The sequence below is a fragment of the Tiliqua scincoides genome, chromosome 2 (genome assembly GCF_035046505.1).
Source record: "Tiliqua scincoides isolate rTilSci1 chromosome 2, rTilSci1.hap2, whole genome shotgun sequence".
NCBI lineage: Eukaryota > Metazoa > Chordata > Lepidosauria > Squamata > Scincidae > Tiliqua > Tiliqua scincoides.
This window is the reverse complement of record NC_089822.1, coordinates 73,551,881-73,577,909: the sequence shown is the minus strand read 5'-3', so window position 1 is coordinate 73,577,909 and position 26,029 is coordinate 73,551,881. Positions and strand designations below refer to the sequence as shown.

The 26,029-nt window shown below is 43.7% G+C and overlaps 1 protein-coding gene across 1 annotated transcript; it reads right to left on the bottom strand.

Annotated features, from left to right (window-relative positions):
• Window positions 1-113: 113 nt before the first annotated feature.
• RCL1 (RNA terminal phosphate cyclase like 1) lies at window positions 114-23,141 on the bottom strand. The gene is made up of 9 exons (XM_066616895.1): window positions 22,891-23,141; window positions 19,641-19,712; window positions 18,078-18,253; window positions 15,611-15,685; window positions 13,431-13,555; window positions 11,916-12,041; window positions 9,857-10,013; window positions 5,892-5,995; window positions 114-341 (listed from the first exon to the last, which is right to left on the bottom strand). The coding sequence occupies exons 1-9, from the start codon at window positions 23,024-23,026 to the stop codon at window positions 194-196; spliced, it is 1,119 nt and encodes a 372-aa protein (XP_066472992.1). The 5' UTR covers window positions 23,027-23,141; the 3' UTR covers window positions 114-193.
• Between the last annotated feature and the right edge of the window lie 2,888 nt (window positions 23,142-26,029).

Genomic DNA, 26,029 nt, shown 5'->3' with positions numbered 1-26,029 from the left:
CATTTTTATAAAACCTTCAGAGTGATTAGTTTGACAAAAACAAAACTAGACAAACAAAATTCACATTTTTAATGAGCACAAACTGAACTTGTACAAAAAAGTTTATCAACAGAATATCATCTACATTAAAGTTAATTCACTTTTTTCTGTACACAGATGTCAATTCACATAATTAAAATCTACAGAAATTTTATCATTTTACTGTCTTGCTAAGATTGGAAAATCCAATACCAACACATGTCATTAAGACTTTTTCACCACCTTTCCGCTCTTCAGATGACTGGGTTTCAATTTTAAACATAACTTGGAAATAGCTTCTCAAGTGCCGCAGAAATTCAATTCTGAAAAAAGAAGAGACAGCAAAGATGAGGGTAGAAGTCCAAAAAGCTCAAGCTGTACAAAATTTAGGGCCAAACAAGATATGCAAAAATGAAACAGGGCAAAAGTGTGACAGGAATAGGGGGACTAAGATTTTGCTCCTGCAGTGGTTCCAATTCCAACTGAACATCCTCCTCATGCCATGTTAAATAGAATAAACGTTTCAATTGGCTTTCAACTGAAGTTTATAAAGTCACACCAGGATGTATGTGTTTGCGATGAGATTTGGAATGGCTATGGAAGTAAGGTGCTAAATGCCTCCTATTCCCCACAACCGTTTCCCAAACACATGCACACACACTGAGCAGTATTCTTTAAGGGTTAAAACAACAACCACCTGGGACAAAAATGACCACATTATTGTGCATGTCTAGTGTGGCCCTTAGACAACAACTACTGTATACTGTATTCCAATATGCAGCAATAAGCTGAATTCAGATATGCCTTGCAGGAACACAGCCCTCACCCTTCCTGTTATGGTGCCCCATCCCATGCTGTTATTGAAGCATGCCCCCAAAAGTGGCTCTTTAAGGACATAGGTAGAGAAGAGGGGTAAGAAAAGCCCGGTTGTTCAAGAAGAATTTCACTTGCATTTGTTTGGATCCAATCCAAGATTTTTCAACAAAAACGCTTGCCTGATGATTTATAAAATGTATCAATTGCTTTTCAAGTCTACCCCAAAGTAAGGCATAGGAAATAAAAATCACAAGCAAACATTTACTTAGAGCAGTGGTTCTCAACTCTCAGGGAGAGTTTGAGAGCCTGTAATTTCTTGCTGGGGCTAGGGGGATGGGGCTTAAGGGGGCTGCAGTGACTGGGATGTGCTCACCAGTCCCTGCAGTAGCCTCCTGGAGGTGCAAGGAGCCCTGCGCGACCTGAAAGCACAGCTATTGTGCGCCACCTCCACAAAACTGGAAGTGGAGCACGATCGCTGCGCTTTCACTTTTAGAAGGCTGGGGAGCCCTGTGGAGGGTCACGCAGGGCTCTCTGCACCCTGGGAAGGCTGCCTCACGGACTGGTGAGTATATCCCAATCCCTGCAACCCCCTTAGCAACGTGATCCCCAGTATCCTCCCCTCTGTCCTGCCCCTTAAGGGGGCAGAGGCCAGGGCCCTCAGGCTGGGGCGTCGCACCATCCCAGTTTGAAAAGCCCTGACTTAGAGTGACAGGTTGGTAGAACTGAAAAAGCTTTATTGGCAAAAGGCCCAATCCCATCCAGCTTTCCAGCCCCAATTCACCCATGCCAACAGGGCGTAAACAGCATTCTGCAGTGGAAGACAGTCACGGAAGCCTCCTCAGGGTAAGGAAATATTTGTTCCCTAACCTTGGGGCTGCATTGGCATTGGAATGTTAGATAGGATTGAGCCCAAATACCTGGAAGATTACTATAAAAATTGAAATGCTGCTTCATACTACAAATTCAAAGACAGAGTATATGTTGGATGTGAAAAGTTCCAGAAGGTTGAATATTTAGGACCAAGCAATGTCAGCATAGTTCTAACAGTTACATGTTTAGAGAAGACCATTTTCTTCATTTTCAATGTTTATACTACAATTCGAGATAGTAAAACTGTACAAATGAATGATGAAGAATTACAATACACTTTCTTTACATCGCCTTCTGCAACAGTTAATTGTCATTTGTTTAAACAATAAATGCACACTGATGTAAAGAAAAGAAATGAGTACCTCAAAACAGTAGTTCAGAAGCATGCAGGCACAACAATGTGACAGAGAGCAGAATTAGGACTGCACACTTCCTTTCTGTACTATTGTAGTTTTTACAATTGTCTACTCTGGATTTTACTTTAAAATAAAAATAGCAGCTGCAAGCGGTTTGGTCAAGATGGCTGCTTTGGGGATCCACTGCAGCTTCAGTGGGAGAGGGGATTTTTGGTAGGAAAATGGCATGGAGAAAAAGGTTGAACATTTCCATCTTGCAGATCAGGTCCCTGCATGGCTATTTTTACTTACATAAACCTCAAACCAGACAACAACACCTTTACCATCTGATCTTGTTTAGCCCCGACTATGCATATTTTTCAGCGGGTCCCAGAATGCATAGGATCAACAGCCATAATCACAGGACTTGGACAGAGACTGCACTATACATGGCACTGAGAACAGCCGGGAGATGCTCAATGCCTTGAAACGGAGCAAGCACCCTCTGTCACTTCCAAGAGCAGAGGTGGGGAAAAACCTATTGAAACTAAAATCTTGCCATATGCTTAACAGCTATGAAGCAACAAGACTGATGGGAAATAATGGATGAAAAGAATCCTGAGGGGCTTCATTGACCCATTAGTGCTGTCAGTTTTGCCTGAAAAACCCATCTTGGAAAATAAGACCTTAATTGCACCAGTGTTCAGACATCTGAATGCAAGAAAAATGACAAGATCAACAAGCAGTACTTTAAAAGAGTCTGATAGAAACCTCTATTCCAGACAGTAGAGGGCAGTGAAGAATAATTATCATGTGCGCGTGCCTTTCCTAGTCCCCCCTCAATAAAAAAAAAGAGGAAACCCAGTTCAATATGTTCCACATACAAGATAGCTTATATTTACTTGTTCACTGTGTTCATATAATGTGAAAACTCGGGAACCGTATCTGTTAAGAAACACAAGTTCCTTGTCATCTTTTCACATAATAAGAATAACATTTTTCATGGTGCTGTCAGAGTGCAAGTAAGTAAGTATTAGAATTCCCATATTGCAGCTAGAGAGCTGAGGCGGAGAGGATGCAGTTTGTCAAACCCACTACCTAGTGAGATAATGGCACAGGTAAGATTTGAACTGGGGAAGTCTAAATGTGCAGTGCTGTGGCAGCAAACCTATGCTAGATGGGGAGCTGCAGCCAAACCAGGCTTTCCAATGAGTGTACCTTTTTTTGACACGTGTTTCCTGCGTGTTCTAGGCTCATCTACACATTAGGTGAATTGTTAGCAAAAAAATCTTAGATATACACCTAAACGTGTGACTGAAAAGGCTCTTGGCCTTTATGGCTGTAGGAAAAGAACATAGACAGCTATGATTTTTTTGTTTTTTAACTAAATGAGATGGGTTTTCACTTAGCATAGATCAGTGCCCTTCCACATGACTCCTAATTGCTGCAGCTTTATAAACTAGAAAAGAAATTTCCAAAGGATTTGTCCATGGCAGTGGTTCTCAAATGTTTTAGCATAGGGACCCACTTTTTAGAATGATAATGACCCAGTGGAAGTGATGACATGGACAGAAGTGACATCAGGAAGCAGGAAAATTTTTAACAATTCTAGGCTGCTAGCCTATTCACACTTATTCAGTAGTAAGCCCCTTTGACTATAATTGTTAAAAACATATACATAGTAGCCTGTTAAAAGTACAGATCTGTAGTTTCCCCAAATGCAGTTACACACCATAGTAGCACCAAGTCTAATATATTGAAAATAAAATATTGAAATGAATGGGGACACACCAGAAATTGGCTTGCGACACACCTAATGGGTTCCGACCCACAGTTTGAGAAACACTGGTCCATGAGATCATAGGAGCTCTATTGGGCAGCTTCAATTTTGAAACCAAGTGAGGCCCAGTGACAACTGCTGGCACTGTTGGCAACAACAGCGAACACCTTCCCTAAACAGGTACGTTACTCTTGCTTTCTCCTCTTCCCACATATACAAACTATATTATTAAGGAATTAGGAGAATTATTAGTTGATAGAAACAATGGGCTACCACAGGACATTCATGAGGGGACTGGATTAAAGCCTTGTGTAGCTTTTCATTCACCTCCCTTTCATAGTATAATAAGCAAATAGGTAAAATATATCTGATGTGGTCCTTCGTTGATCAGGATCCAGAAGCCATTCAGCTCCATTTTTATTTAGGGTTGCCTAGACAAAGGAAAAGTCCACATTCTGCTTTGCTGCAGCAGTTACAGACCCCCCCCCACTCCCCCCCCAAATCCTATTATCGGTAAACTGGCTTGCAGAAATGCAGGTATAGGACTTTAACTCCACATTAATAGAATGTTTAAATAGCAGGCTCAGTGTTAAGTCAAAGGCTAGTTAGTTAAATGAAAGTAACCTATTAAAACAACAAAGAATATATAGAAGTAGAATTTTTAAATGACAAGCAGAAACCATTTATTGTGTATTTGCACTGACACTACAAGACTGTAAATGACAGAACTCCTTAGATCTATATTTTTAAAATGATAAGCATGTAACCAATGCCTCTCTCGTTCTTTATAGCCACAGATCAATTAATGCAAATAACTGGTATTAAGTTTATGATCTTGCATTTGCAAGTTATTTTTTGTTTTAAAGGAAGTTTCAAATCCTCAGGTCTGTGGTAAAAAACTTCAGTATCCCCTTTTCAAGTTTCCTAGCTCTTCTACAGCCCTTTATGGTAGAGACTTCACTGAGTAATTCCTATACTCCCTTTTCATTCCTACATCTCCCCCAGCCCAGCACCAAACACAGTGCTAATTTCATACACATCCAGCTCCTATTTATGTCTTCTCCCATGCTACTTGATCTTCAGCCTGTGGCAACTGAACTCCAGGATTTACACTTCTATTGCCATCATTTCAACAATCCAAGTAGGAGCATGATATTTTCAGGAACCCTGAGGTTGGTTCCTTGAAGATTACATACAAGGTTGTTTGTGTGTGCCTTTGATTGCCATGTTTCAAGTCCCTGTATTACTACCCGTCAGTACACCACACAGCCACACCACACCCCAAGATCTCTCCATGGGTTTTTAAGGTCAGGTGGCAAAGTTCACCTGTACTTTTCCAGTACATCTCATCGTGATGGCCCCATCATTCTTCAGTTATCACAGTACTGTACCTTTCACGTATACAGCACCCGTACCATGATAACCGAAAAAGGACAGTTCACGGTCTAGTTGTTTAGTATCGTACTGAAACAAACATGCAATCTGAAGAACATCTAAAAATGAAGCCAAGCTGTTTTTCCTGGGCCTGGATTAAAAAGCCACTTACAAATAAGGCATGTATCCTGATAGTCACATCTCAATCATGTCAGACTGCTTCAGCCGAATTGTTTAAAAACAACATCACAGACATTTCTCCTTCCACCCCTCACTCACTCGCTCTGCAAATACACAAGTGGATCCCTGATCATTTCTTCTGAATGTTCACAGAACAAGTTCATCCAGGAACTTTAATATTAACTGTCAAAGGACTTGCTATTCTATACCGTAGCTGCTCAAAACATGGGCCAAGAGATTACTCCAGGGGACAAATACCTAAATACAAATTACCTGTCACAGCAAGTTTAATTGCTCTGAAACTGGAAAGCATTGTTGAGTAAGAAAGTCATTTGGCAAGGTGCATAAAAAGAGATACCAGGTAACATATAGTGCTTTCTTTAACAAAAAGTACTAGTAATTCCTTTTCCATTTAAAAATATTCAGAGCATGCAATATTCAGAGCAGCAATCATCTGTTATTCAGTGCAGTTATCAGGACTGAGTAATTTGCTTTCTGGAAGGAAAAAAAGAACTTACGTATATGGCGACAATGGTCCCAGTAGGACTTTGGAAACATCCTGCTGTCCAAGGGTCATGAGGAGCAGAACAAGGCTCTGGTTTGTTGAATCCACACAGCCCCCCTGCAAACACAAACATTTTAATAATTAAGCTTTGTACTAACCAGCATATATGGGGCAGAAAGGAGCAGTGGGAGGGAGAGGGGGACATTTGGTAAGGCACAGGACAGAAGCTTTTGCGTTTCAAGGGTCAGAAGATAACACAGAGATTTTGTAACATTTAACAAACCCAACTGTGCAGAAGATGTTTGATATGAGTCTCCGTTTATTTACGATTGCTGCCTGAAACCAAACAGCATGGATGCAATTCTACATGGCAAGCCATTCATGTCCATTAGGTTCTAGCTGCCGCAAGGTCCATCCGTCATCTCAAACCCCAGCAAAGGAGGGTTGCAATGAGGGAGGCAACTGCATGGTATGCTGTTTCATACACACAAATGGAACTATGTAAAACCTGGTGCAGAGAGGATGTCAAAAAGACAACAAGGGCCTTGCCCACTGCACATGTTTTCCCTCTGTGCGACAGTGGGAGAGCTTTTCTGACAGCTTTCATACATTTCCAAGTAGAGAAAGAGACTCCAAGGACCCAATCCCATCCAACTTTCCAACAATGATGCAGCCGTGCCAATGGGGCACGCACTGCATTTCTGAGGTGGGGGCCTCCTCAAGGTAAGGGAACATTCATTCTCTTACCTTGGGGCTGCATCTGTGCCGGAAAGTTGGTTAGGACTGGGCCCAGAGTTTAGCAATTGAAATGAGTTCACACCAATCTGTCTACAACACAAAGTTTACTCCTGCTGCAACCTGGGAGATTTTTCTGAGGGATTAAACAGAACTGTGCCCCCCCATGCCAAACTATAGCAACATTTCAATTTATCAACTAGGAATTAACATGGCATACAAGGGGCTCAAGACACAGTAGGCTTTTTAAGGACTGAGTAAATTGATATATCAGAAGGTGAACCAAGATACGCTTAAGTCTCCAACTTGAGAGCAGCCTCATCAATTCAATGAAGGTTGCATTAGTGCCAGGTGTTTGACAACCACCACCAAATGTCTCCTTTTCACCAGACCATAGCCTCATCCTTCATTTACAGACCTCAGTTTATGTGTGTCTTGTTCTATATTGACTTGTTGATGCAAACGAACTCTTGAAAAAGACACGTCCCCATAACTGATTTCATTACATGGAGCTATCTGATGGAATAACTACGCAACACACATCTTTCAAAACTTGTGACTCTCTTCTTCCTGTTCAGTCACTTAAAACAGAGAGGAATTTGGGGGAAAACCAATTTCCAGTAGAAAGCATTACTATAGCCCTGCGGTTTTCAAACTCTCCAGGAGTTTGAAACCCGCAGTAAGTCTTTGCGGGGGTGGGGGGGAGGCAGCGACACGATCCCCAGGATCCCGTTGCTCAGGGGGCTGCAGGGACTGGGATGCACTCACCAGTCCCTGCAGCAGCCGCCCCTGTGTGCAGGAAGCCCTGCGCAAGCGCCTGCAGGGCTCCCCAGGTCAGGGAAAGGGATAGTGGAGCGATCTGCTCTGCCTCCGCAAAATCGGAAGCGGAGCGCGATCGCCCCACTTTCCCTTTCCCTGACCTGGGGAGCCCTGCAGGCGCACACACAGGGACAGCTGCTGCGGGAACTGGAGGGTGCATCCCAGTCCCTGCAGCCCCGTCAGAAGGGAAAGCGGAGCAATCGTGCTCAACTTCCAGTTTTGCAGAGCGGGGCGCAATCGCTCTGCTTTCACTTTTCCTGACCTGGGGAGCCCTGCAGGCGCTTGCGCAGGGCTCCCCACATACAAGGACCGCTGCTGCAGGGACTGGAGGGTGCACCCCAGTCCCTGCAGCCCTGTCAGAAGGGAAAGCGGAGAGATCGTGCTCCACTTCCAGTTTTGTGGAGCAGGGCGCAATCGCTCTGCTTTCACTTTTCCTGACCTGGGGAGCCCTGCCGAAGGTTGCGCAGGGCTCCCCGCACCCCCAGGAGGCTGCATGAGGCTTGGGCAAGTGCACCCAAAAACCTGCAGCCCCCCTGAGCGGCGCAATCCTGCGGATTGCGCTGCTACCTTTCCCCTGTCTCCTGGCTGCCCCTGCCCCTTAAGGGGGCAGAGGCCAGGACCCACAGGCTGGGGCGTCGCCAACGCCCCAGTTTGAATACCACTGCTATAGCCCCTTCAGAATAAATGGCTGGGTGGATGAAGTGTATAAAACACAGGGTAAGGCACATGCATTTAATTACTGTACCATTTAGAATACAAACAAGTCATACATGGCATTAGAGGTAGGAGGTGATATTTTAGGTTATTTCCGAACACATCTGGGGCTCTGGCCTTGGAAAGCAGAGGAAAAAGGAAGGAGATATAGCAAAGAAGAGAAATATAGATAAAAGTGGCATTGCTTTCTTTGTGGGGCACAGAAGGTCAGAGGAACAGCCAGACCAGAATTATTAGCTTTTCCTATTTACACAGAAATATTCAGTGAGCATGATTAGTTAAAGCCAGACTGCAGTCTCCAAAAATTTGACATGGCTTGGATTCTAACTTCTTCCAACAGAGTTCTGCTTTCAAAACAGGGCTTTCCACCTCCTCCTTCAACTCCCCCCCCCCCAAACAAAATCTATTCCCAAAAGTTGAGGAACCTCCGGAACAGCAGGGGGATATAACATGGGCAGATGACGAGAAAGAATTGCTAAAAAGGGGCCCCTCCCTTGTATAGGTGGAAGCACCTTCTCCTTTCACAAATGCTTGTTAGATCAAAATGCTGAAAACATCAATTTGGATGCTATCTACATTCTGAACTGGAGAGGGCAGAAAGTTGGAAATTGCTACTCAGGCTTCCTAAACATTTTTTGTTAATGCACACTGTCAATTGCAAGTTAAAAACTGTTATTCTGTATCAAAAGGCAGTGAATCTAAATAGGTTCCTAAGCCTCATGAGGCTATCTTCCATTCATTTGTTTTTGCAAGCAAGCCACCCCAAATGGTATCTAAAGGGCAAGCAATAACTTAGCAAGGTAGATGATTCAAGCAAACAAATTTTATGACATGCCAAGAGGGGAACTGCCTTTTAGCGACATCCTGACCCTGTGATATGTGTTGGGGTTTTTTTTACCTCCAATACAATCAAGGCTGGGCAAACACGGAAACCAGCACTGATTATCCAACTCCATCCAGAGCCTTACAGACTATTAACCCAGCATGGTTAAGGCCCATCTGTTTCTCTGACTTTCATCAGGAAACATGACTTGACTGGACCACTAGTGGAGCGGGAACCCATTTCCTGGTGACTGAATCTGCAGCAGGCACAAAGTGATGCCCACAACTTTCCACATTGATCTCCTAATCGAACAAGCGAGGCTTTTAGAGTATGGATGGTTTCGACTGCACGTTAAAGCAAAGTCCTGTTTCTGACAAAAAATTATTTACCTCATTATGGCAAAGTGTTAGTTGTGCAGCTCTCACTTTCAACAGCTGCAGAAGGAGAAGGACGTGTGGCAGTACAATACAGGCAACAGAATAAAATTCAAATCATGAATGTAATCATAGAAAATGATGCTTCATATATGTAATATTATCACATATATCATATCATCATATAAAAATATAAGGAGATCTGAAGACAGACTTGGGAATGGAATACCTTCATGCATGGTCTGCAGCAAAGCAAAGTGTCACTATCACCCTTTGCTGCTGCTTCTCCAGATGGAAATACGTAGGTCCTTCCTCCCTTCACAGAGGCCAGAAGAGCCACTAACTGCCCTTTGAGGAGAAGGAGAAGCAGCCAGTGAGGTGACCGCTGTCCACTCCACCCCTAGGCTCTTTAGTTTTTTTTGCTATTTTTACCAATCTTGTGTAAAGTTGGACTGGGATCCCTGTCACCTGAAGAGCAACATATAAACGCTTCAGATGCAAGCAGCCACTTACTCTGTAAATCTCTTCAAGTAGTAACTTTGCGCAGTTGGTGCCAAGGTCTTCTGGGAGTACAGCAGCACCTTCTCCTTGGGGGTTAGAGGCCAGCTCAGCACTAAGAAACGTACCATTAGTAGTCTCTGCCACAAGAGACAGACCAAAACCTGGAGACCTGAAAGAAGACAGGGAGAGACTGAAATATGTATGCGTGTTTAGCTGTCTGATAAGGATGCCCATTGCTAACTCTCAGGGAGAAGGCTTCTTCCCTCACAGCACTATAATTAACACAAGGACATAAAAAGCCAGTCCCAAATATGTGCCCCAACCCCATTCCATTGTACTGGACCAGGCAAGTTTTCTTTCCACCTAAATGTTTACATTCATCCTGAAGGCTAGACTTGCAGCATGGTATGGCCTAGCAAGGAAATATTTATACCCCCCTCCAACTGACTCATGCAAAGGTGCACCCATATGTATCTCTACAAAGAACCCCTCATAGAAGTCTCCATATTAAAAGAGTATGGCAAGAAGTGTTTGAAAACAGCATTCTTTATTTTACTCAGAAGTAAGCCCATTGTTTTTAGTAAGGCAGGCTGTAATTCTATCTTACCAGAAACAAACACCTCTAATTATAGTGAAATGCAGTGGTTCTCACACATTTAGCACCGGGACCCACTTTTTGGAACGAGAATCTGTCAGGACCCACCAGAAGTGGTCATGATCGGAAGTGATATCATCAAGCAGGAAGAGTTTTAACAATTCTACCCACACATACCCAGGAGTGAGTCCCATTTACTAACATTGTAAAAAGAATATACATAGTAGCATGTTAAAACTACAGATCTGTGACAAATGCAGTCACATACCATGGTCGCATCAAGCCTAATATATTAAAAATAAAATATTGAATGGAAACCCACTTAGTGGATCCCGACCCACAGTTTGAGAAACACTGGTGTAATGAAACACAAGCATACAGATGAGTTTAGGGTTAAGTTTAGAAATGCAACATAGTATTATTTATTTTCCACATTTTTATGTCACCCTTCCACCAAGGATCTCAGGGCGGTGTACATGGTTCCTTCCCTCCTTTTGTCCTCACAACAAGAATCCTGTAAAATAGGTGAGGCTGAGAGAGAAGAAGCTTCATGACTGAGCAGGGACTTGAACTTAGTTCTTCCAGGTCTCAGTCCAACTTCAGAAACACTATACCATTCTGGCTCCCCATATTGGTCAACCTGTTCAGTCATTACGTCCTAAACAAATTGTGAGCTAGCCATGGAAAATCGAGAGACTGGCAGGGACAAAAAGCAGGTCAACAACCCAGAACTATTGTAAAGTCCTGGGAAGCCAAAGGATGAGACCAGGTTGCAACTCTCAATTCCTGTTCGGGGGGGGGGGGGGAAGAACTACAGTGGAAATGTTGAGAAACAGACATTTCTGACTAGGCTAATGAGAGGACAGTACTAAGTCAGAAGTGCACTTAATTACAGACCCATAAAATGGGTAGATCAGCTGAACTGGGGGGAAAAAAAGACTGCTAGTATTCTGGGTGTGCTGTGACTTAAGAACCTTCCAAGCCCATGAGGTGGCAAGAATGAGAAGAGTGCCATCTGTAGCATAAGGGGGCAGACAAATGTGTCTAAATCCCTCTTTTGAGATCCATCCATTGTGCAGTATGGCCTTTTTCCTCACACAGGCATGCCTTGATCAGAAGGTACTCTAGCTCAGCTAGAATATAGTGCTATGGATAAGAGTGTCAATTAGGAAGTCCACATCTGGAATTTCACTTCAGCCCCAAATCCACGAGCCTAGACTTTGACAAGACACTCTCCTAATAGTTTCACCAATCCCCACCTGCAACATGGGGATAATGACTCTGATTCACCTTATTACTGAGATAATGCAGTGTCAGGTACATTTACAAGTCCAAATATGCTCTATGGATTCTAAGTATTACTATTACTAGACAATAGCTTGGTCATTTCAAATTCTCTGCTGCTCCCCCCCCCCCCATCATTGCTTTTAGCAAACCACAAGTGCATACTATGTAGAGAATTGTTTGAAAACTTACTTCCCGGAGCTGGTTCCCTTCATGTGATCTGTGTAAATGTAAATATCAGGCAGGAATTTATTTAAGATGCTTCTTGTAGAATCCACAATTCGGTTTGCTATCTGGGGTGATACTCTGACAGAATAGCTAATTTATGAAGTTAAGAAATTTCTTGTTAAGAAATTGTAAAAGAAAAAAGAAAGAGGAGCAGCATACACTCTGTATGACAACCCAGAAATGCTTTTGTTTGCAAGGCACACTTGCACTCCCTCGTTTGGGAGGTCAAACCTGAATGCAGATTCAGAGCATATGCATGCCTATAGAAAGTTACAGTGCCATTTCACTAAGGCCTGTGCACTTCCCTTCAGAAGCTCTGCATAAACCAGTCAACAGCTGAACTATGAAACTTAGAAAAAGTAGTGACACTGGAGCAACTCAGCGCAATCCTATACTCACCTTATGTCAGTGGAGCATACATGCGCCATTGCAAACATGCTGTGATGTTGCAACACAGCAGAAGACAGTAGTGCTGGTGGGAAGGCCTGAGCTATCCCACTGGTGCCAGTGATGGGCCTTGACACGTGAAGGTAGACTGTATGCCAGGCCATGGAGGGTAAGGGCAAGGCAGGGAGGGGGTATAACGGGACAGAGAAGGGTGGGGAAGGGGCATTTTTTCCTGCAGTGTTTGTTTCCAGGGGCTGGCTATTTTATTCTGTATCAGCTGAACATGACTGTTTCATTAGCAAAGCAGATATTTTAATCCATGCATAAATTATGCAGAATAAGGAAAGATTTAGGAATGCCTATATGACATAGTATTTTAGATTTCACTTTTTTAAAAAGCTGGGGGGGTGAGAATGTGAGAGAAGGCTAGGAGTCTAGCTTATAAAGTAGGTTTGTAGAATCATAAAAATGGAAGTTGGAGAGAAGCTCAGAGTATGCAATTCATGCTGCAACTCAACAGGAAAGCATTTATACAGTGAGAACCGGGCTTTCAAATGAACACCTGTGTTTCCTCTGACAATTTAAGAATTGGCTCCAAATGAGGGAAGCTTCACAATTCTTTTTTTCCCCTTTTTAAAGCCAGGAATGGCTAAAAATGGCAGAGGTAGACTAGTAAAACTGTTAGCAGGTTAGTAACCTTAGTAGCCTTTTTTTCCAAGGCTGGTGAAAACTACTTAATAGTTAATTCCTTTGAGCAGTATAGGTTTAAATGGTTGTTAGGAAAGCAAGCCCCTTAAGCCAGAAGTACTCTCCTGCACAGTCTTAGTTCAGACATAACAAGCCAAGCTTCTTCATGTGTGATTAGAAGGAAGGAGGGAAGGGGAGGGGCAGGTGCAAGTCTGAAGCTTGCTATGGCTCCTGTGGAAAGTAGCAAATCATGTATTGCTGTTCAAATCATTTGAATCGGACCACAGAGCTGCACAAACCACTGCATGGCTTACATGATGGAATGGCTCCAATTACAAGAAAAGTACAGCACAGGTTTCAGTGACTAAAGACATAAGCAAAGGTGTTAATTTTAAAGAAGGATACGCCACACCTCTGATACGCTTAATTTTGCCAGGGTCAACAAACTGGATAGGTTTTAAAGCTTTCTTAATAGGACATACAAACATCACTTCTCCTCCTCCTTTGGGAGGCATGCCTCTCCTGTTGATCTGAAAATAATCAAATCCAAATTTACGTTTATGGAACAGCCTCAAATTTTCTAAACATCCAGAGGACTCGCATATTATTAACAGTATTCAGTAATGTAACAACCACAAAAATAGAGACGGAAGGAAATCCAAACCAAAATTCCCAAAGATTATACTATGCTTCACACTCCAAGGGCATTGGTCTTTCTACTGGACTCCCAATGTAAAGGTTACCCCTGTGTCACTAAATGCACATGTCCCAGTAAAAATGTACAAATGCCAACTGAGTGTGGGTTGGCATGCATGAAGATGCCCCTATAAAAGGTGGAAAGCACACCATAGGTGGAAAACAGCGGCAAGCCTACAGAACTGGCCTACAAAACTGCATCATTCATGACTATGGACCAGCATATACAAAAAATGTTTAAGACGGAGATCCATATAGATTAGAATCCATTCAACACCAGTTAAGGAAGTTACCATGGCCCCCTGGAGAAGAAGATGGCAAACAAAAACCTGTCTCAGTATTAAACTGCCTGATAAAATAAGCAGGCAATATTTATAGATGCCTTGAACCATACCCAAATCAATGCTTGGGATAACCAATCCAGCCCAATGTTGCATATACGCAACAGGGACAAAATGTGTACACCTGTGGGTGAGGCAAAAATGGATTAAGGACACTCAGGAATTCTGTTATGGGGCAAACACAGTTAATAATGAATGGGGTAGGGAGAAGAAAAAATAGACATTCCCAAGTTCCTCTTAACACTCAAGATCTAGAACAGACTTTTCCCAACCAACAGAACCTAGATAACTAGGCATTTTTTAGAGCCAAGACTCTAATCCACTTTTCAGTTCAATCACTCTGTGGTCTCATTATTCCTGGCTATTCATTTGGCTAAGACAGCGATTTTCAAACTCTCTTGGAGAGTCTGAACCTCTCTAAGTCCTTGCGGAGGCAGGGGGGAGGCAGCAACGCGATCCCCAGGATCACATTGCTCAGGGGGCTGCAGGGGCTTGGCTAGACTTACCAAAGCCTCCTGCAGCCTCCCGGGGGGTGCGGGGAGCCCTGTGCAACTGTCTGCAGGGCTCCCAGAAGCTTTCATTTAAGAAATGAAAGTGGAACGATCACACTCCACTTCTGGTTTTGCGGAGGCGGGGCGCGATTACTCCACTTTTGCTTTCTAAGCTTCAGGGAGCCCTGCAGACGGTCATGCAGAGAAATACAGCAGTAGATAAATATCCCAAAGCTTTCTTTTTTCCTTGTTCAAGCACCACAGACTGAACAGAACAGGTTAACTGAGGCTACAATCCCAGGCAATCCTGGGCTATAGCTTGGTGGCAGAGCTTGCTACATGCCTTGCTAGTAGGAAGTCCAAGTTCAAACCCAGGCATCTCCCGGTAAGACTGAGAAAGACTCCTGTATGAGATTCTGGAGTATGGCCAGTCTGTGTATAGTACTGAGCTGGATGGCCCAATTGATTGAACTCCACATAAGGAAGCTTCTTATGTACACTTAAGCTGGGAACAAGCCACACGGCACACTGTAAGCCGCACTGCACTTACTTCTGAGTATACACCAACAGGATTATGCTACGAGTAGAGGTGTTTGAAAATGGCATTACTTATTTTACTCAGAATTAAGCCATTCATGTTCAGTAAGGCTGCAATACTATCTTACTCACTTCTAGCTATGAGTCTAGTTTAAACTCTGCCTCATTTCAATTTCAGTGAGCATTCCTTCTGTTTTACAGTGCTGACGAAAGGACCTTACAGCAGAATGAGAATACGCAGCAACAACAATTAAGTTTTTACCTTCAATTCCTTGGATAGATAATCTTAGTTAAACAATATTGAGTGTTTCGGTAAATTCAAATTTTTATACTGTTAAATATGATAGCCTTTGTACTGATGATTATTGTGTTGGTTTTTTTAAAACTGAACGATGCATGTTGTAATCTAGGGCCAATACCCTCATGTGTAACCTGTGTCGTACCAGCCCTAAGTATAACCCATTTTCCTTACTTGTATCTGTAATAAATAAATAAAATATTTTTTAAAAAAAGTTTTTACCTTCAATTCCAACTCTTCACCATCAATTCCAAACCTTTTCAATAAAGGTAAAGCAGTGGCCTTAAGAACATCCACCTAAAAGATATTCAACAGGAAGAGTTCATTTTGAGGAGGAGTTTTCAATTATAATAGATTTTGTGGGTAAAGGAAACAGCCCAGACTAGCAACCACACAAGGTGCATCAACTGATGCTAACTACACCTATTATCTACTGATTGCAGAAGGAGAAGAGAAAGGCAGGGATGGAACGGGAGAAACATAAGACAAAGGTTGTAAGTAACTAAGCAGTTAGAGTAGATGAGCTTGCTTAGAATCACACTAATGGCCCAATCCTATAAGCACAGGCCGTTGTTGTCGCACCTCTTCTGCTGGTACTGACTGCCACAATGTAGAGCCTTTCCACCTGCATCGTCAGCTCTCCTGCCACCCACCAGAGCAGGTAAGTCAGCGGGAAAGGCGGGAGATTGTGGGGGAAGAACAGAATGCGGCAGTGATGAGGTGACACAGGGTAGGGAGGGGGCCGGGGATGGGCAGATAGGGTCTGGGAAGGGAGCATGTTCGTTAGCGGCCACTGAATCCTAACCCAATTTCCGTGCCCAATCTCATTGTACTGGTCGTCACCAGCTATTTAGTTAGTGCAGGTTCAAGTAGGACCCTCCCCGCACTGGTGTGGCAGAGGCTTACACCTAGGTAAGGGAACATTTGCTTCCAGAGGAGACCTCCAGCTCTGCCCCGCCACCCCAGGATGCAGTGGTACCCATTTCAGTGCTGCTGCATTGGGGGGGGGGGGAATGAATAGAATTGTGCTGTAAAGAAATGTAGAAGCTGGCGCTTGTATCCCTGCATGTGCAGGGTACGTAAGCACATGTACACCAGTTAACTAGATAGTATATTCAACTTTACAGTTGTTCTGGTCCAGATACATCCCTGGATGGACCACAGAGAACTACTTCCATGAAAACAGGATTCAGTGACCCAAGTCTCTACCTTGATCTGAGGCCTTTCCAAGTGTAATTTCCTTTTATAGACAACTGTGAAAAAAATGACTACCAACATCAACTGTTTATAGCCAGGGCACGGCACAACGAATAAACAAAATCCTGCACCCAATCTAAATTCTGCACTTCAAAGCAAGTTGAATTCTGCAACCTGCGCAAAATGCCAGAAATGGAGGTTTTCTTATGTGGCTTAACTTATTCTGGTTTTTGCCTATCGTGGGTGAGAGAAGGACATCAAAAACCAACCACAAGAAATCTTATTCAACTCTCTCTCTCTCTCTCTGGCTTCTGAGACATCCTCACAGCCAGAAAGACTAAAAATTTAGCTTTCTTTGAAGAGAAAAAAGAGATATTTTCAATAAGCTGAATTCTGTCCCCCCCCCCAACATTCTGTGGCCCCTCCCAGTTTTCTTATAAAGCTGCTGCATATATACCGTCTTGCCTACTATTCTGCTCATGGTTATGAGGGGGGCTCTGAGATAAATGCCTTTTCTCCTTTACAGTCAAAGGCAAGCCATGTAGCTTTGTTGCTACAAAATGTATTCCTTCTACTTTAGTCCCCAACCACTGACCAGCAATATCTCCTCAGACATGGCTCATCTCCATTTGACGCAGGTAAAGTTAACCTACTGACCAAAAGTAAAGCTGGCTCTTGAGGAAATACAGCTTTTAGCAAACAAAAGTAGACAAGAGAAGAGCCAGCAGGAAAATGATTCAATTTTTATGTCTCTATGTAGGCCTTATGAAAACCAACTGTAGAAGTAAAGCAGAGGGCTTATTTTTAATTGCTTCCCAACTGAGAGCTTGTTTTCATGCTGGCATGCAGCTGACAGAACTTTCAGCCATTAACACCCCCAGAACCTCCAATTTAGCATATTATTGTCCCAAAACCATCATCTGTTTTCAAAACTCTATGGCTGCAATCCTACGCACATTTACCCAAGAGTAAGACCTGTCCAATTAAGTGGGATTTACTTGAGAGGTAACAGGAACAGGATTTGGCTGGATGACAGCTGCAGCAGATCAGGGTACCGATTCAATGCTTGCTACTTCATTTGCTTGAAATGTTAGCAAGCTTTTTTGGGACTGAGAAAAGCAGCTTAACTCATCTCTTTCCAACACACCCAAGGCTAGCACTCTTAACACAGCAACACTTCTGGTCCACTAAACAAGCCTGGACAAGGGGAAAAGTATATTCCTGTGCTCTGTATCTTGATTTTATCTATTATAAGCTACCAAGGGAAAGTGCTAGACTCCTTTCCTCCATGGTTCTAAAAGAAAGCCAGGCAGGCTTCTCCTGGTAATGCTTCTATGAGGGACTCAGAAAAAAACTAGTAATAGATTTCCCTGTAGGGTATGTTACATACTTCTTAAAAGCATGCTCCACCCCCCACTATATCCTTTTGACTATATGGGGGCATTTCCACAGGAGGAAAAAGGCTGGGGAAGAAGGATACTTTGCTACTTACCGATGGATCTACCTGATCATTTGTTATGCCCCGGAGAACAATTCTTAATGAGTGTTTCATGAATGGTGCCAAGCAGAGAAGGCTCTCCAAGTAATACCCAATACTGCGGCTGGGACTACAGTCATGTTCCAATGAGCCCCCATAGAGCAGGCCAGGCTGATAGTATAAAGTTGTACCTTTTTTGAAAAACCAGGAAAAAAATCTTGTTACAAACAAAACTAATGCCGACATTGGCCTTGTTAGCAGTTTATAAGGTTGTTTACACTTAATTCATACCCAGGTAAATCTGTGTATCCAGGCAGAAACTTCGTTAGTCTCTGCCTGGCTACAGTTATTCACACATTCCTTTCAATGTGGTACTATCTGTGTACAAAGATGACTGATCAGTACATCTGAACCCAGGAACAGTCATTCACATGGTAACGTGTACTCAGATATATACCTGCTGCATACAGCAGTGGTTCCCAAACTTTTTAGCACTGGGACCCACTTTTTAAAACGACACTTTATTGGGACCCACCTATAAACCGATAAATGACACTTTATCGGAAACAACCTTCTGGAGTGTTTGTTGAGCTCCATATTCCACGAATTGGGACCATTCCAGTGGGCTTGCATTCCCTTTCACAGTGGACCGAGGAATGTTTTCCTACTCACAACTAAATGTGCACACATGCACATTACTAGTCACCCCTGCTAACTAGTAAGAGGCACTTTTTCAAGTGGGTGCTCCTCTTTTATTCAGCAGGGGGAGAGTAACTGGCCCACCTCCCCCCAGCAGTGTCTTTTCTAGTGGCTGTCTGCTGGTGTTCTTTTGCATATTTTTAGATTGTGAGCCCTTTTGGGACAGGGAGCCATTAGTTATTTGATTTTTTTTCTTCTGTAAACCGCTTTGGGAACTTTTTGTTAAAAAGTGGTATATAAATAGTTATTATTATTATTATTATTACTGTGTGCAACATCATATTTAATATTAAAATCAGCGTTTCCACAACTACTGCTACATTTCAACAACAAACTGGATATTGCGCAACAGAATGGCAATCCAACCGGAAAAAGGTTGTTTTGGGGCTGGGCATTTAGGTCTGATGTTTTTACTGGAGCTACTTTGGCTTGACACAGAAATGCAGCTTACTTTACCACTTCTCTTCATACCAAGGCTAAAGTTTCACCTCCCAGTTTTCTATGTGTCAGGCAGCTGGCACAGAAGCAAGCAAAGCCAATGAAAAGCGTGCACCTGACAAGCAAGGTAGAATTTTGTGCAATTCAAAAACACACACATTGTATTTGATTATTTGCTCAGCTGTACAAGTGTTTTGTGTACAGTAACTAACTTCTCACTGTTTGTGTTTGTTTTCTTCCCCAGCAACACACAATAAGACTGGGAAGAATTACTATATGATGTATCTGAAGCAGAAGAGAACATTTGATTCCCCCCAGCACTGATCAGACTGGATTATTTTCAGCAAATTGATCTTTAGCACTTTGCTGGTGAAACACAAGGTGTAAATAAAACAACAAATAAGTTTCAAGTCCATAAAACAATAAGACAGACACAATTACCTGTTTGGTTTATTTCAATCCTAGAGCCGTTAGTTATTTTGTCAATCAGCCTTATAAAGTTTGCTTCAAAATCTGTCAGAAAACAAAAAGCACATTACTGTATATTCACAGCATTTAGAAGTTATGTCAAGAACCATGGCAGCCTTCATGAAACCCAACAACATGCAGTGCCATAGACTTAAAATCTTGTTCTCATTTAAGCCTTGAGCAGTCAGCACCACAACTGCTTTGCAAGTAAGATTTGTTTCCACTTTATTATCAAGAGAGTCACTAATGTTTGGCAGGCCTTCAGAAATAATACCACCACCCTAGGGAGATCCAATGGCCCCCTGCTTGCTGCTTGTAAAAAGAACTTTAAAAATGTTTTTATTTCTCAAAGTTTATCTCCCTAAATTACATTTCTAGGGGTCTATGTTTTTAGCTACTGGCTTTTGTTTCGCTGCTGCTTCTGCAATATTTATATTACAACTGTGCTTATTGTAAATTGTTTTTATGTTTTACTTGTAAACTGCTCTGAGTTATAATGAAAAGGATTTGTATAATTCCAAGTTCTTAACTCATTTTTACCCAGACCACAGGTGCACACATTTGGTCCCTGTTGTGTATACGCAATGCTGGGCAGAAATGGTTTAAAGTAACCAGAGGGAAAAAGAGGACAAGCATCCTGTATTTCTTTGAAGTATTTCTATGCTGCTTCATCCTATGCTCAAGGAGGTTTACAGCCATATCTGATGTCACAGCATTCCCATTACTAAAAACAAAGTTGCAAACAAGGAAGACATCCTAAGACAGGAGAAAATTTAGTATCCAGGCCTATCCAGCTATCCTCAGCTCCCCAAAGATTTTCTGATCTGAAAGGCTAAAGTGCATCAACGATATGCTTTGACAGACTTTCTTGAGGCAGCCAGTCATTCTACAATCCTGGGCCACCACCATAAAAGGCCATGCAGCTCCAGGAGAGAGAATTTCAATAGGTATCATTTTCTCATCCTTGTATGGCAAGCTTCTTCTGGTGAAACAACCTGTTCTACGTTACTCTGTTAGTGATACGCTCACAAAACCTGTCTTCTTTTTGCACCAGATCACCCTGTTGTCTCCACTCTTCAAATGATGGTCTCCCCCATAGCGGGGTGGAACAAAATTAAAGATCATATTGTAAAAGGACAGGGACAGCAGCAGTTGTAGGATGCAATACAGAGTAGATTTGCTTCTACTTAAAACCTGAAATGGTGGATCAGAGGATGCTGGCAGGTTGTGGAAACTTTGCAACTGGGTTGCCAAGGTACCAGCAGAGCCCTATGGACAATGCAGCAGAAGGAGAGATCTACTTTGAAATCAAGGTTTCGAACCAACAGTTTGCTCAGAGGTGGACAAAATTCTAGTGGCAGGACAGCAAATGAGAAGATGCGATGTTTAAAAGCAGACCTACCACCAACCACACTGCATGGGGCTGCAGTACCTGGAGAAGACCCATGTGCTCAAACAGCTTTCTGCTGTGACAGAGATGCCCTCTAAGGCCCACTACTGTGAACTGTATTCTCCAGGTCATGACAAAGCAGTTTGCACTGGGGAGTGGAACTGCAGCTCAGCCAACAAAGTTGGCTGTGGAAGTCTGCTCAGTCTGGACCAAAGAAGAAGAAAAAAGCTAGACTGTCTGAAAGACAAAAACAAGTAGCACAACAGAAGGAAGTGCCAGAAACGTTATAGTACAGTACTAGTGGGGGAGGTCAACTCCACACAGAAGATGTTTATAACAAGATTTCAACACCTCCAGAGTTGGCACTGTATTCGAAAGACATGTTCAAGAATCACTGTGGCTGCATCTGAAACACATTTGTTAAGGGAGAAGCCCCACTGGACAAAGTGAGCCTTCTTTCTGAGCATTCATGCATTGGTCAGTGCTGCATATGCCCTGAATAATCCACGAGCACACTTAAATTTTAAAATTATTTTAGAGAACATGGGTGACAGCACCCTAAGGTGAATATAAATTATCTTCTGCTTCCCAAGGAAAAATGTTATAATCGATTTTAAAAGTAGTCATCTCATCTGTATGACTCTTGATTGCTTCCTTCAATTCGGTTTTGTGAAATCACAGTGTTTTTAACCCCATTTCTGCTCAGCCCACAGGTGCACACATTTGATCCCTGTTGTGTATCTGCAACGTTGGGCAGAAATGACTTTAATTTGTTCCCAGAAAAGGTTGGCTAAATATACAAGTTCAGAGATCACATCTTGCTACGGCCTGCTGACACAGTGACTGTCCAGTGAATGACTGACAACACCATTATTATTATTATTATAAAAAGAAATATACACCACATTGGATCAGGGTGACCAGATACAATGGAGGACAGAGTGCCTATACCTTTAACCATAGCATAGAAGAGAGGATTTTGGCAGGTGCTGCTTTTTAAACCCTTCCATGCTGAGCTGTGCCTGCCAAAATTACCTCATCTCTACAGCGGTTAAAGGTATAGGCACTCTGTCCTCCATTGGATTTGGTCACCCTGCACTGGATACACTATGAGAGACAGAAAGAGAGAGGCAGGAGGGATCAGCTCATGAAGTTACAGAGGGGTGGTGAAATTCTGATCCGGAGCTTGTTGCAAAGAGGTCAGCTACAAACTCTGAGAGCAACACACAAACCCTTTGCGGATGAGTTAGAGCCCAATCCTATGCATGACTACTCAGAAGTACATCCCATTACAGTTAATGGGGTTTACTCCCAGGAAAGTGTGGATAGGATTGAAGCCTCATTCTCCTTACAACACAGCCATACTCTTTCCTCACCCAGCTTCATACCAACAAAATGAAGCAGCACTACTGTGTAGGTCCCAACCATCTACCCCAGCGATTTTCAACCAGTTTGCCGTGGCACACTGGTGTGCTGTGAATGGTCCACAGGTGTGCCGTGGGAGTTTGGGGAAGGGTCATTTATTAGTAGGGCCATTGGGGGATGTGAGCCCCCTGCCAGCATGTGGTGTGCCTTGTCAATGGTCAGAAAACTGATGTGTGCCTTGACCATTCCTGCACCTTATCAGTGTGCCATGAGATGAAAAAGGTTGAAAGCCACTGATCTACCCTCTCAGCACGGATTCCCAGGTTCACTGCAGCTGTTGCCTCCCTAGGAATTCAACCCACCCGCCCCTCCTCCCGCCCTGCCACCTCCAGCAGCTTGCCAACCTCAGCACCACCTCCCTCCTTGCCCACCCTCCTCTCAGCCACCTGCGTCCCAATTCACACGCACCTCTCAGGCCGGGGTTGTCATCCTTGGCCCGGATCCTGCGGATTTTCACCGGCCGGCCGCTCAGCGTGGAGAGCACCAGCCTCTGCCGTAAAAAGTTGCACCCAACGTAGCTGAGGGACTGAGACTGGCTCGCCATGTTGCTGCTGCTGCTGCTGCGCTCCACACGCCGATCAAGCAGCCTTGCTTGCTACCTGGCTGGCTGGCTGGGGAGGCAGCTCAGCCACCGCACGTTCTGGTGCCCGCAGCGCCCAGCGCGCATCCACGTGGTTTGCAACAGGAAGATGGAACGCTGAGACATCAGCAGGGTGAAAGGGAACGAGGGCGGGGCTTGCGGAAGGGCGCCCCTCCTCCAGCAGCTGATTTGGCCAAGGGGTTCTGGAGCACCAGGAGGGCTTGTGGGAGAGGGTGGGAGCAAAGGGACAGCCCAATCCTATCCACACTTTCCTGGGAGTAAGCCCCACTGACTGTAATGGGGCTTACGTCTGAGTAGACATGCATAGGATTGGGCTGGGAGACTTGCAAGGCGTAGTCTCTGTGGAGAACTGTGGAAATGACTGCTCATAGTAGGAAATCACAGCGTCGACCCCAGGAGTTCCAGCCGCACATGGATGCTTGCATGCATCTGATGATGTGGGTTGGGTTGCAGGCTAGTGCTCCAATACACCTGATCCTTGTTAGGGCTGCAGCCATATACAGGTTGTGCGGGGTTTCTGTTCTGAAACCCCTTGTGGATTTAAAACAAAAATCAGTGGAAAAATAGCCTTTAAGACCCACTTCCAGGTTCGTTTATCCAGGGGGTGGATAGAGAGATGCTCTTTTCCCTCTCACATAACACCAGAACCAGGGGACATCTGCTAAAATTGAACGTTGGGAGAGTTAGGACAAAGGAAAATATTTCTTTACCCAGTGTGTAATTGGTCTGTGGAACTCCTTGCCACAGGATATGGTGATGGCATCTTGCCTAGATGCCTTTAAAAGGGAATTGGACAAATTTCTGGAGGAAAAGTTCATCATGGGTTTCAAGTCATGATAGGTATGTGCAAGCTCCTGATTTTAGAACAGCTCTTTTCAACCACTGTGCTGTGGCACACTGGTGTGCCGTGAGTGGTCCACAGGTGTGCCACAGGAATTTGGGGAAAGGTCATTTATTAGTAGAGCCATTGGGAAGGGGTGAGCCCCCCAATGGCAGCATGGTGTGCCTTGTCAATTGTCAAAAACCTGATGGCGTGCCTTGACAATTTTAGTGACTTGTCAGTGTGCAGTGAAATGAAAAAGTTTGAAAATCGCTGTTTTAGAGGTAGGCTACCTCAGAGTGCCAGATGCAGGGGAGGGCACCAGGACACAGGTTGTGTCTTGTTGTCTTATGTGTTCCCTGAAGCATTTGGTGGGCCTCTATGAGATACGGGAAGTTGGACAAGATGGGCCTTTGGCCTGATCCTGTGGGGCTCTTCTTATGTTCTTATGTAGGTTTCTTGCTCATCCATTGTCATCTCAGAATGCAGTGGTATAGACTCCGTGGTATACCGCATTCAGAAATTAGATGGGGTGAATAATGGAATCTAATGCAATGAAATTATAAATATTTAACAGCGCGAAGGTAGGAAATGGAATTTTGGTGCTTCTTTCCTTGTTACAAGGCATTTCAAAGTGGACCCCAGTATCAGTGGTAGGTCAAATCAGTGAATACCAAGGTCCCACCTGTATACACTTACTTGACAGTAAGCCCCACTAAGATCATTTGGACTTAGTTTGAAACAATTGGATACATTTATAGGTTTCCTGCCTTTGCAGCTATAGTGATCTATATGAGGCTGCTGTAACCCAATTTGCAGAGGTGGGGGGAAATGCATACCCACAGCCTGTACACCTGACCTTACCTTCCCACATACCCTCAAGTATATCCCTGGCGGTTAGGAGTCATCTGAAAAAGGGTGTGTGCTACCACCAGAAAGGGAAATGCCCCCGCAAAGGGGGTGTCCTTCCTCATCCCACCTTCTGTCTAAGGAAGGCAGCCTGATTACTGCTGTACCCCTAGCACAGAAGCTGGCTGCTAAATGAGCAATCCAGGAAGTCAGCTAATTTGGCTGGTGCCACTCTCTGCACACATTCTTGCCCTGTGTACCATTAACCCTAAGCAACCTGTCCAGAAGTAAGGGGCAGTGGCTCTCAGCTCTGAACAGAACAAAATAAAGATAAGAAATAATATCTGTAACAATAACAAGAGTTTATTTAATGAGACAAAAACAAAAAGGAGAATTGGAAAATGTAAAATAGGCAAAAACAGATACTTGAACTTAAAGGCAAATGAAAATAATAAATCCTAATGCAACTAGCTAGACAAGCCTGCCTAGAATGCACTTACTTCACTGTAGTTCCTTCTCTGCACTTTAGGGGCAGTTGGCAGTAGGCAATGTACAAGAGTGCTGGGATAGCACATGCAGTAGTTCAAACTAGTCAGTTTCTTTTATGGAATTTGGAGGGCTCAAAATTTTACCCTTCTGATTGCCTGATTCAAATGTGGGAAACCCTGGGTCAGCCCTATAAGCATGGCCATAGTCAAGTGGATGAACTTGTCCAATACACAGATGTGACCAAAATCCAGCAGGGTTCCAGTGGTTTCTGCCTGTCCCACTGTTTCTCTTAGGTTAGGGCCAGATATTCTGGCATGCCCATTATATGCCTTTCAGGTGGATGTGCAGGTTACTGAAGTCAAAAGAAGGGGTGAGAGACACTGCCACCACCCAAAGTTAGAGTCCCTACATGGAAGGAATCTTCCTTGAGAAAACCTCCCCCAAATGGAAAGTAGCCCCCAAATCTGGGGAATCCCTTAAGAATCAAGCAGCAGCAGAATGTGTGTGGCAATCTGTAACTGGAAAACAACAATATATGAATTCAGAAGAAATGAAGACCAGATATCCTGCTTCCTCACACATCCTCAATGTTTTATTCTTTCCCCATTTGTGTAACAGGCTCATAGCCCCACAACCAGGCACTCAATGAAGAAAGAGACATGGACTGGTGAGCACCTCTCGCTTAGTCAGTCAGTAGCTGTTTTGGCACCGCTGCTCCATGGGCACTGAGAAGCTCGGGACTGGGCTGTAACTCAACGTTAACAGGAAGCACTTCCTGTTAATGTTCA

What these genes read in the sequence shown, in the direction of transcription:
- RCL1 (XM_066616895.1), bottom strand. Translation starts at nt 23,026, where the DNA reads ATGGCGAGCCAGTCTCAGTCCCTCAGCTACGTTGGGTGCAACTTTTTA. An exon ending in ATGATCAGGTAGATCCATCG is followed by an intron (nt 15,686 to 18,077) that starts GTAAGTAGCAAA and finishes AATATCTTTTAG; the next exon opens with GTGGATGTTCTTAAGGCCAC. An exon ending in TACTTGAAGAGATTTACAGA is followed by an intron (nt 5,996 to 9,856) that starts GTAAGTGGCTGC and finishes TTGTGTTTGCAG; the next exon opens with GGGGGCTGTGTGGATTCAAC.